Source organism: Plasmodium gonderi (assembly GCF_002157705.1).
Source record: "Plasmodium gonderi DNA, contig: Chr14, whole genome shotgun sequence".
Classification (NCBI taxonomy): domain Eukaryota; phylum Apicomplexa; class Aconoidasida; order Haemosporida; family Plasmodiidae; genus Plasmodium; species Plasmodium gonderi.
Genome location: NW_021628939.1, coordinates 3,220,770 through 3,233,714, shown reverse-complemented (window position 1 = coordinate 3,233,714; position 12,945 = coordinate 3,220,770). Strand labels below are relative to the sequence as shown.

General features: G+C 25.7%; 3 protein-coding genes across 3 annotated transcripts; all 3 read left to right on the top strand.

Annotated features, from left to right (window-relative positions):
• Nucleotides 1–708: 708 nt before the first annotated feature.
• On the top strand, nucleotides 709–2,283 carry PGO_146880 (Plasmodium exported protein, unknown function; the record flags this gene model as incomplete). Its single annotated transcript, XM_028690676.1, has 2 exons — nucleotides 709–744; nucleotides 982–2,283. 2 exons carry the CDS (start codon nucleotides 709–711, stop codon nucleotides 2,281–2,283), a joined length of 1,338 nt encoding a protein of 445 aa, XP_028546477.1.
• A 2,562-nt stretch (nucleotides 2,284–4,845) lies between these two features.
• On the top strand, nucleotides 4,846–6,030 carry PGO_146870 (tryptophan-rich antigen; the record flags this gene model as incomplete). The annotated part of the gene is made up of 2 exons (XM_028690675.1): nucleotides 4,846–5,025; nucleotides 5,248–6,030. The coding sequence occupies 2 exons, from the start codon at nucleotides 4,846–4,848 to the stop codon at nucleotides 6,028–6,030; spliced, it is 963 nt and encodes a 320-aa protein (XP_028546476.1).
• Nucleotides 6,031–9,483: 3,453 nt separating this feature from the next.
• Nucleotides 9,484–11,343, top strand: PGO_146860 (tryptophan-rich antigen; the record flags this gene model as incomplete). The annotated part of the gene is made up of 1 exon (XM_028690674.1): nucleotides 9,484–11,343. One exon carries the CDS (start codon nucleotides 9,484–9,486, stop codon nucleotides 11,341–11,343), a length of 1,860 nt encoding a protein of 619 aa, XP_028546475.1.
• Nucleotides 11,344–12,945: the final 1,602 nt, after the last annotated feature.

Here is a 12,945-nt window from a genome sequence, read left to right as displayed (position 1 = left end):
ATAATAATTTGAAAAATCTTTTTCCTAGTGGTTAAAGTAAAAGTAAAATAATATTCTCAAAGGTCCGTTATTTAAACCTTATGCATTTATTTATCTATATTTTTAGTGTATGTTAATTTAAATTTTCCCTTTACATTTACATAATTTTCAATTTATTATGCATATAAAAAATATATATAATTAAATAATTTATAGAAAATATATTTTTTATTTTAGTTACAATAAATTAAATATTACTTTAAATAATGTACTTTTTTTATTTTTTACATTTAAGGTTCGACTCAATTATATTAATCACACCAATAGTTAATTTACATTTTTGTAACCTTATTTTTATTATGTAAAAATAGAAAAATATAATATATTGCATAATAATAATAGTAATATTTTTAATTTTTACGATTAAATGTAATTTTTATTCGGGAACTCTTTTGTAATTTAAGAAATGACATTTAAGTTATTATGTAATTAATTCAAATATAAAAATAAATTCATTTTCTTTAAAACAATTTCCAATTGTGAAAGAATACAAAATTTGTATGTTATGAATTTAATAATAATATTTAACCATTATACATATTAACAACGTGTTATTACAGTATTAGTATTTATTATTATTGTTGTTATTGTAATTATTATTGTCATTATTATTACTGTATTTATTATTATTGTTACAAAAAAAACTGACGACTTTGAAAAATAAATAAAATGAAGGAAAACACAAGCATGATTTCCTATATCAAAGTTTTTACTTTCTCCGTTTTAATATGTTCATTCCATTATGCTGATAACGTAAGATATGATGAATAAAATAAAAAAATGAACACACGTTTTTAACTGTGTATCCTTTTTATTTGAATTCTATATTTTACCAATCTATAGAAATATAATACATGCATATATATATATATATATATATATATATATATGTACGCGTACACTTTTTTTTAACGTATTTTATATAATTATTTAAAATCTTAGGCATCAAGCGCATTAGATATTGAATTTTATGGAAAAGGAAATGCCAGATTATTATCCGAAATTTCACCATATCAGGGAGAATATTATGGCCCTCCTGGAACTCAAGAAATGCATCATAGGCCCCCCCCCTATGATAGACCTGATATGGGTAATCCAAAACAAATGAGTAATAATCCAGGTGATTATTATAGAGATCAATATAATGAATATCCAGGTGATAATAATATGGATAATGGATACTGGGGAATGGCACCTGATGACAACATACAAAAACTGTATAGTCCCGTTATGATTGGTGGAAATTTTCAAATGGGATTAGGTAATTCACTCACGTTTGAAGATTATGAAAAGCAACTTAATAAGCCAAGCAAACAAAGTATTGATCATAAAAAGGGAAATAAATATTTTGCCTCAAAGAAAAAGCGCAGAATTGCTCAAAATGCTGCTGCCGCTGCCGCCGCCGCTGCTGCTAATGTTGCTACTAATGGTCCCGATTTTTATAATCCTCAAAGAAATGCAATGAGAATGCAAGAACCATTAGGTTATGATCCACGTATGGGAAAGGAATTCGATTCATATATTCGTGGTGTGAATGAAGAACCAACTGGTCGCGCAGTAGAATATTTTGATAAATTTGAAAAACAATCTAATCCATTTAAGAATGAAATAAATATTCATGAAATGCCCTATAACTACAAAGAATTTAATAAGCAATTGATGAAATCTCAAGGCCATAAGTCACATGGTAAATCTTCACGAAAGTTAAAGAAATTAGCTCAACCAGGTAATCTATTGAAAAAAAAAAAAAGAAAGCCAAAAGGTTTATTAGTATATTTAATAAAACGTATAATTAAAGCTGTAAAAAGATCAGATGCAATGTATGAAACAGAAATATTAAACATTATAATAGAAGCCCATAATGCTGAGGAACAAGAAGGAGAAGAAAATAAAGAAAGAGGATTTTTAGATGATGTTAAAGATAAATTAACAGTCATGTCCCCCATTGTATCCAGTTCTATTCTTTTAGCTTTATTTGCTTTGTTCGATATAGTATGGGCTACTGTTTTATCAACTATAATTTTTGTCTTATCCATCATTTATGTATGGTATAAATATAGTAAGTGTAAACGTTTGTTTAAAAAGTACAGAGAATCTGAGGATCAAAAATTATCAGAACCCACCGATAATAAAAAAAAAAAAAAAGAAGAAGATCATGATCATTTTCACCCTCATGCTCTTCCTCATCCTCTTCCACTTCCTCATTCTCATCATCTTCCTCATCCTCAACATTATATGAATTAATTTGAAAATGCATAAAATTGTTGTACAAAAAATATATAAGGATAATAAGAACATTATTTTAAATGCTTTTTCATAGTAATTATGGTTATATATATTAGTCACTAATCGTTGGACCCCCTATACTTACCATTAAAACGAGAACAACGTAGATGACTAAATATACTTTTTTTACTTACTATATTGCAGCAGCAAAATTACGAAAATATTAGTTACAAATTTTTATGTTTTTATATATGCATTCCGTTATATTGAAGTTATTGCATTTCTGAGTTTTTATATATATTTTTAATTTTGTATAAACATTTTAAGAAACTGTACATTTTGAAATACGTTCTCATTTTACTTCTATTCATTTCCGTTCACGCCTGTTCATTTATATGCTTATGATCTCTTTTTTTTTTTTTTTTTTTTTTTTTTTTTTTTTTGTAACCTTTTTTTTTTTTAAAAAAATTTTAATTTTTTTTTTTTAGGAAAATTTTCATCAGTTATATCAATTATAAAAAAAAAAAAAAAAAAAAAAAAAAAAAAGGATTGACATTAAATCCTTTTAGTAATGATTTGAATTTATTCCTGGGTTCAATTCAGCTTCTAATTGTATATATATATAGTTCATAGTTACTAAAAACAGGATATAGTAATATTCCCTCGTACCCACACTATATATATATACCCTCAAGCTTTATGCACAAAAAAGTATGATTCAAAACTGCGATTGTTAAATTATGTAATTAGTGTATAATAAACAAATATTTCAAATCACATAAATTTCTTAATTATTAACCTTCTGGATGATCACATTTTACCAAACAATACATTTTGTTCTATATGCGTAGCTAATAATAAGACAGCACGGTAAAAAAGTCAATAATTTCTATCATTTTTTTCATTTTTCTCTTTTCTATGCAATCTTAAACGGTTAAGCTTTTAATAAACTTCAAAATGTTTTTTGTTTTTTAACTTTTTTTTTGCATTTCAAATTATATATAGTGAACAGAACAAGTAATTAAATCTAAAAAATATATCTAAAGTGTAAGATCGCCAAATTTAGACATATATAAAAATAATGATTTTCATACAATTAAAAAAATATATTTATTCTATTTCGTTGAATGGAAACAATATGTTTCTTTAAAACAATGGACTCTAAAAATGAAAAAAAATTCTAACCTTCATTGAAGCGTGTTACACTAGCAATTATAATAAACAGTTTAGGTGTGCTTTAAGCAAAAATAATTCAAATAGTACTAAGTTTTTCAATTTTTTTTTCGTTTTAAAAAATAATCAAGGAAATTCTAAAAAACGATTAAAGAGAAAAAAGGGGATTAAAGGAGCAGCTTGGAAAAAGCTTAACAAAGTTGTAAGAACGAGTAAAAAATATAGAATCCTAAATCAAACACAACAATGACTGTCCAAATAGTTTAAAGTTATAAAATATGATTAAATAATAACAAAGTAACTTATTTATTCTGTATATGAATGTGTTCTAATTTATTTAGATTAACTAATATATTGTTTTATCCATAACTTTTTTTTTTTTTTTTTTTTTTTTTTTTTTTTACGGTTTATTTTTCATGTATTGGGAAATACAACTTTTAATATTTTTTCTTTTTATTTTCCATTTCAATAGATTAGAGAATCATTTTTATATGTAGATATAAAAAAATAAACTTTTTACGTATAAAATAACACACAAGCTTAAAAATAATACAAATTTTAAGGAGAAACAGATGTAATCCTCATTAAGTAAAAATGTCTCATTTGTTATCCCTCTACAAGTGAATAAAAATAAATTATTGTGTAACACTGCTTAAAAAGTAAAGAAAATATATTAACCATATTCTAGCATCTAAATAAAAATATGTAAAGGGGCGAGATGGAATGTTATTGTTTACGTATATATAGCCAAAAAATGTATGCACCACGTGTATCCCTAAAGTATATGGTACTGCTTTGCATGCAGAATCATAATAAAGAGATATGTACCCACCTCATTTTTAATTTTTCAAACCAAATTCTTTAACCAAAAAAAAAACTCATAATATAAATTATTATGGGAAAACATTTAAGTTTGAATAAATACATAAATAATATAGCAGTTACAATTTTCTATGCCTTATAGAATTCGTAACTTAATTTATTCAGAAAATAATTAAAAAAAAATATAAGAGGCGTTTCAAAGATTTAACTTTTGGTATTGACCGTTTGTTGCCCTTATTTTTCATTTCATTTTTCGATTCCATTTTCTACATATGTACATGTAATTACATAATGACTGAAAATTCTGTGTAACATTATATGTTGTTTGCAAAAAGTTTTTAACTGTTTTGTTCGTTCAAATTTAGTGTGTGATTTTCGTACATCAAACAGAATATTTAAAAATACAGGGATATTCTATAAACCTGTGCATTTACCAATAATACCCAATTAATTGCACAAGCATCTGTCAAGTGTAATTTTTTCAAAATTCTAGCATTTTCTAACATTTCTTTTAATTTTGTCACATTTTTTTACATTATTTATTATTAGATATATATATATATATTTTACTACATTTAAAACAACATGGAGCCAAATGATAATATAAACAGCCTTGGCACAGCTACATCTTTGAATACAAATCTGGAAAACATAAATGACGAAAGCATATTATCAGGCAGTAACAACTTTTCCATTGGTCAACACATATTTGTCGCCATGGTAACCCTGGGAATTATTCTTCTTTTGGTAACGCATTTGTCACAGGTAAAAAAATAATAAAATAACTGAAAGAATAAATTTCAGAAAAAAAAAAATTTCAAAAAATTGGCAATAAATGTACAAATGAGTAAATAAATAAAAGAGTATACAAATATATATAAATTTATGAACCGTGTATATGTCAAACACAGAAAATTAATGTGATATCTTTTGAACCCATTTACAAATATATACTTTATAAATAACTACCCTTATGTCACTTTATAGAAAAAAAAAGATAAAGAAGAACAAAACGCGAAAAATCAAGAATCACTCAAAAAAATAGCACTTGAACAAGGGTTGATTGAAAAGTCTGAAGAATTGAAAAATCGCGCTTGGAAAAAGTGGTTTATGAAATTGCAAGTAGACTGGAAAATTTTCAATTCAGATCTGGAAAATGATAAACAAAAATGGCTTGATGAAAAATCGTTAAAATGGAAAGAATGGCTAAATTTTATGGAAAGCAAGTGGACACATCATAACGAAAATATGGATACAAAATTTAAATCCTATGTTTTAAAAAATTCACAAAACTGGGATGAAAATAAATGGGAAAGTTGGATGAAAAACGATGGAAAAACATTTATGGAAATGGATTACAATAAATGGATGCGTGAAAGTCGTTGTCATTATGTTACTTGGGTTGTAAAACAATGGGAGCAATGGAAAAACGAAAAAATATGTACATGGTTATTAAAAGATTGGAGGCGTAACGAATTTGAATATTGGCAAAAATTTAAAGATTTAACCTTGCCTGAACCATTATCTGAAAGGGCAAAAAATAATTGGAATAAGTGGAATTTAAGAGTGTCCAAAGAAAAAGAACAGTGGATAAGATGGGTCTCTACTAAATATAATTTATATGAAAATAGTGAGTGCCAAATATGGAGGAAATGGAAAGATGAAAGGAAAACTTTGTTTAATGAATGGATGGAATCATTTATGAACTCGTGGATAGCAGGAAAAAAATGGAATTTGTGGAATGAGCAGAAACAAAATGCTTTTTCTTAAGTATAGTTCTTCCGAGTAAAATAATCATATGAAATGTATAAAAACTTTTCTATGTATTACTTATTTTATTATCGAAGAGAAATTCAATTAATAGTTAAAAGAACTATATACACGTAAACATTAACGAAAATTGTTCAACAAGATGGAACGCATTAAAAGATTCAATTTAATACACATATTATCGTCCCTTCTTTTACACAATACTACATACTTTTTTTGCCTCGTTACGAACACCATTTATAGTTGAAAAGGAGGAGGGGAGCCATCAATTACCACTCAAAACATTAAATGTGTATGCAAAAATATAAGCTTAAAATATATTCTTCGCATAAAATAGAACCTTGCATTTATACATAACAATGCAATAGTTTTCCCTTACAATTTTATGTTATTGTGCATATAGCAATTTTAAGGTTGAATTTGTTTTACATAAACTTTTTTTCGTATGGAAAAATTGTATTTTTTTTAATAATTAATAGTTAATAATTATTTTTTTTTTTTTTTATCTATCCTTTCATGTAATAAATGTATAACAAAAACCAACTTTCTCCTTAACGTTTTTGTCTTTAGACACTTAGATTCTAACTATGTAAATAACGTTACATTTACGAACACGTTGTTTTAAGAATTGAGTGCGTATGAGGATAAATATATATTTTTTTTTCTTATGCTTGAAACTTTTCAAAGCATCACCGCGATTGTTTGGATTGCAATTATTCGAAATAGCAAAGGAAGGAAAAAAAAAAAAAAAAAGTAGAATAAAAGAAAGTAAACAAAATAAAATAAAAAAAAACAAAACAAAGTGACACAAAACAAAGCGATACAAAACAAAGTGATACAAAACAAAGCGATACAAAATAAAGTAATACAAAACAAAATAATATAACAAGAGTACACATTCATTTATTAGTAACCCCGCATAAAAAATTAAATTCCATTTAAAAGTCCTAATAAATTGGACGAATAATCTGCAATTGTGTGAAATAAAAGTCACTTAATAAAATATATCCATATTACATTTTATCCGCCCATATATTATTTTGTCTAATAATAATTGCATTTAATTTTAACCACTCATTAACAGTTTGTTATGAATATTATTATTTTTTCCCAATTATTTTTAAACGACATATATTATTATGCTATTTCAAAGAGGTATTTTCCTCTCATTTATTTCCATTTAATACCTAAAATATTTTGTACTCTTTTTAAAATATCATCCATTTATATAGTATTAATGTTCTCCCTTTCATTTAATTTTTGGTATGATATTAAATAATATCCATAAATTCGTTTCTCGCTTAATGGCATTTCTGCTTTATATAAAATACATTTATTTTCTTACATAAAAAAAATGCGTTTATCAAATGTACCATCCATTTTGTATTACTACTTTCACAAATGGCAGAAAAATTAAAATTTCTTATAATAATATATAATACCAAAAATAATATATGATGCATAACAATACAAAAAAATTTTCTCTATTTATAAAATGTCTTTTCTTTTCTTTCCCTTTTCAAATAGTCACAAATGTACCATGGTAATAGTGAAAAAAAAAAAAAAGGAAGTACTGAAGTAATGAGAGCAGGAAATAGTAAAGTAATGCGGACAGGAAATAGTGAAGTAATGAGGGCATGAAGTACTGAAATAATGAAGGCAGGAAAAAATTGCCTAATTGCTATTTTTATTTTATTTTGAGGTTGATTAACTTTCATATCCAGGTTCATGATTTGCATATTCTAAAATTAAATCCCCTTTTAAATATTTTTAGAGCAAAAAAAAAAATTTAAATCTAACAAATATAAAGAGGGAAAAAAAAAAACTAACATGTATATATAACTATGGAAATAAATGATAAACTATATGAATTATTTAAGAACAGCATTTAAATTATCTTTTAAATATTTTTAAAATATTTATATAGAAAAACTCTAGGCCTACCCCCCCCCCCTCTGCATTTTTAACAATGTTCATATTAAATAAAAAGTGCGTAGCCATATATATGTACAAGCCGATAGATCTGTTTTTTTTATATTTTTTTCAATTTTTATATTTTCTTTAATTATTTATATTTTTTTCTTTTATATTTATTTTTAATAAACTTTTAAATAATATATATATATATATGTTATATTTATTTTGTATAATTCTCCTTCCAGCGATTTTTCTTAAAAGGGGTCTTGTTCTATATATAAAATAACAGAATGATATTCCAAAAAATAATTAAAAAATACTACCTTATGATTGAAAATAATCCATCAACAAAGAAAAACAAGCTTATACTTTCTATGTATATATAATATATGATTACACGTTCAAATGAATACATAAAATTTTTTACTATTCAGGAATTATTTTTCATGTATTATTGACCTTATAAATAAAATTACTTAGGTTGCATATATTTTTATATATAATGTAGTATGCACATGTATGCAAATGTCAAAGCTTTTACAAGTGGATTGACATTTTCTATGACCATAAACATGTTTTTTAAATTTTATTATAATGCAAGTAAGGGAATAAATTACGTTAATTAAAAACATGTGCTGAAATTGTTAAAAATGTACAATGCCACGTAAATGAACACATGTTACACAAAACTATATTTTATAACCAAAGCTTTACATATATATATATATATATATATATTTCCTTTTTGTCTTTCATTAAAACAGTTTCGAAAAAAAACAATTGCATTTATTAATTCATTTACATCATTATCAATTCACAAGTTTCATTTTGTAGTAATAGCTCCTTATGATATGAACTAAAGCAAAATAGTAGTTACAGAAACATTCGATAGTTATAATTTCATTAATGCTTTTTTTAGTTTTTCATCACCTTTTTTATCATTTTTCCCGTGACACACAAGTAGCATTAGTCGCATTTTTTCGTACAAATAAAGTCACACATACGAAACATGAATACCATGCAAAGAGAATTACGGATCATATTTAAATACGCTACAAACCTATTTTATTGAGGCAGCTTAGTTTCCAGATTAAAAAAAAATATGCAAAAATATGGAGCAGATTGAGGAGGTACAGAACTATAATGCAAACAACGTTGTCTCGTCTTTAGAGACAAATACGAAGAGTCATATATTTTCAGCTATACACGAAAATTTTTTTGTTTCTTGTTTATACATTGCGCTTTGCATTATATGCATTAGGATTTTAGCAAAACATTATTATCCAGTAAGTGAAAAGGAGCAAGCAAAAGTGTATGTGTATATGTATAAGTACATGTTTATTCTATACAATACACGCATGCATATCCATGCAATTTAATTTATCTTTTTCAATTTACTAAAAAAGTACATTTTTTTTTTTTTTCTTTTTTCCCCTTCAATTTTAAAAATTTTAGTCTGCTCTTCAGAATGCAAAGGAAATTATATTACTAATAAAATATGACTTTAACAATACAAAAGAAGCAAGGAAAGAATTTATGGACACGATAAGAACTTATCTGGAAAAATGTAGGACCTATTCATTGCGATATCTTAGTATAATTCTAGGAGTAGCTATTAAAATGTTAAAAAATTCCAACGAAGATGCACGTTGTATTCATGAAAATGGAAAAAAGGGTAATTTAATAAATGAAGTCGATGAAATTGATGAAGCTGATGAAGTTGATGATAGTGAGGATGATGACGATGATGATGATGAAGAGGATGAAGAAGAGGACGATGACAACGAAGACGACGATGATGAAGAGGAAGATGATGATAAAAGAGAAGCTGATACTGCTGCAGCAGAGGTAGACCGTGGTTTAATAGCAGAGGTCAATAATAATATTAAAGACAAAGAATTAAATAACAATCTTCCTAAAGAAGTGGAGCAAAATATAAATGAAAATGAGTCAAAAGGTTGTGATATAAAAGAAAATGCAAATAGTATGATCAAAGAAGAATGTAATGATAAACATATGAATGGTACTAAAGGAGATGTACCACTCCTAATAAATGATAATAGCATAAGTGAAGATATAAAAGAGAAAAAAGATCAAAATAGTAATGATCTAAATCAAGAAAGCAAACATAGCACACATATGAAAGTCGAACATGATGCAAAAATATATTCAATGCCACAAGTTGATGATAAACTAAAACGTGATACAGATGCAGTAGTAGTAGAAAAGGTTGAAACAAGGAAAACATCAAAACGTGTAACTGCCGGGGGTAAAAAAGGTACAACAGCCAAAGTCACAAAACGTCCAACAGCAAAAGTTGCAAAACGTGAAACAACCGGAACAGTAAAACAAGGGATGTCTATGGAACCAAAGAGAAATCAAAAGGTGCTTCCAAAACAGGAATCAACAATACTGCCGAAACAGGAATCAACAATACTTCCGAAACAGGAATCCATCATACTTCCGAAACTTGAAAAAACTGGACAAGATTTTCTCGAAACAGTTGGACAAACGATGGACAAAATAAATGAAAAAATAATGAGTATTGTGAAAGAATTGCAAGAAGATAAAAATCAAAACAAAAAGGAAAAGATCGTCGATTTTAATAAATTAAAATCAGAATATAAAGATAACGAGGACAATGAAAAAGGTGTAAACAGTAATGAATCAAAAAATGACGAAATTACAGAAGAATGGAAAGTTAATGAATGGAATAAATGGATGCGACAGTTGGAAGAACAATGGCATTTTTTCAATATGTCCTTGGATAATAAAGCAAGTGAATGGATGAAACAAAAGGATGGAGAATTTGAAAAATGGATAACTGATATGCAAACTAAATGGATGAATTACAACCATAATTTGGATATAGAATATAATACTGACCTTTACAAAAAATGTTACATGTGGGATGAAACTGACTGGAAAACGTGGATAAGAACAAATGGAAAAAAGCTAATGGAAGAGGATTGGGTAAAATGGATAAATGATAATGAATGCAAATTAAATGAATGGCTTAACTATGATTGGACCCAATGGAAATCCTTAAATAATTTTAATTGGGAAATGAGTGAATGGAAAAGTGATGAATACGAAATGTGGGAAGATTGGGATAATGTCAATTTGACCAAATGGTTAAATACAAAAAAAAGAAAAAAATATTTAATTTGGAAAACTAGGATCGAAAAAGAAAGGGAACAATGGGACAATTGGGTAGCATCAAAAAATGAATTAACTTTAAAAAATAAACACATTAAATGGAAAGAATGGAAAGATGAAAAACGCTTGATATTTAACGAATGGGTGGGAAATTTTATAAACACCTGGATAAGCAAGAAACAGTGGAATGCATGGGTTTTAGAAAGACGAAATGTACTTTTATCAAAGAGGACCTAATATACACGGATAAATGTAAATGGCCCTACACGCACAAATTATTTATATGAATATGTTGTTATATTATTGTGTCAATTTTACAATATTCTTACCGAATTAATTCCTTAAAAAGACTTCTAATACATTAACAGAAGAAGCATGCACAAGTTGGAAGAGCAATAAAATACTGGCAGTTTCTGTATTTCCACACATTGAAATTTATTGATTTTACTCATAAGCACATGGGTGGCGTGCAAAAAATCAAAATAAATTTGTTTGAAATGGGAGAATATAAACATCTCTGTTAAAACCTAAGAAATTTTTAAATTGTAAAAGCTTTAATGTTTAAAGTTGTAACTCTTACAATTCTAAAAAAACATTAAAGGGAATTATTTTTAAATGTTTTTTTTTTTTTTTTTTTTTTTGTGTGTATGTATTTTAGTATGTATTATACATAAATTAAGATATACATATTTCTTTTATCCAGTTTTTTTTTTTTTTTATTATTTGTTCAAAGAGCATATTTTTAATGTGGAAAAGATATGGTTTTGTAAAATTATTAAAGAAGAAAAAAAATATTTTTCTCTGTTTTTTCGAACACATAACTTAAGTATATATTGTCAGTAAACATATCTATTTGAATTTTTATAGTATTAATTTTTAAAATAATAATTGTATATTATCTATTCTAGTTCTATATTTAATTTTACATTAATCCCCACATGGGGAAGTATTGCATGCGGTTTGCAATAAACGATATCAGTTTTTTCACGTTTTTTTATATCATCTATTTAATTCTGCTATTGGAAAAAATCCAGGTAGCACACATTCATTTAAAAATAACACAAAATAAGGAAAAACAAAATGAAATAAAATTTATTTATTAATTCTTTAATACAGAACACGTTACAAATATTTTTATTTTTTTTTTTTTTTGTCGGTTCATGGCATTTTACACTATCAAATAAAAAAATAAAAAAAAAAAGTTCTCAAATTTCACGTAATTTTTAAAATCATTGAAAGACAGAAAAAACAATAAAGGGAATATATTTCAAAATGTTGTTCTGAATTAATGATCTAAAAAATTGATGGAAAGTGTTTGAAAAGAACACACTAAAAAAAATACACATCATATTGTTCATAGTATATTTTTAATTCAGTTTGTTTAATCTATTCTTTTCTAAACATATATGAAATTACAAATTTATCCCTTTTCTTTTTTTTTTTTTTTTGGTTCATATAATCAATGCAGAGAAAAATTAAAATGTATAACCTTCAAGTCCTCATAGAAAAACCAACTAGATGAATGCTACAGTTTTAGCATGTATAAAGTATGACACCCTTTCAAACTATAAAATTTAAATGAAAAATGTACCAATTTAACAGTATAACGCCTCTATAATTGAAAATATGCTAAACATGAACTTTACGCAATTTTTATTGTTACGCATGCAAATACGCATCACTAACTTTTTGTACTTCGTTTAAAACAAAAACGAATTATTTTAAATATACATAATTTGTTAAAAATATTTAAACATATATTACGTATACGCTTTTAGCTTTTTTTTTAATTTTTTTTTATCAATTTTAGTCTTTTGAAATATATCATGAGTTTAATTA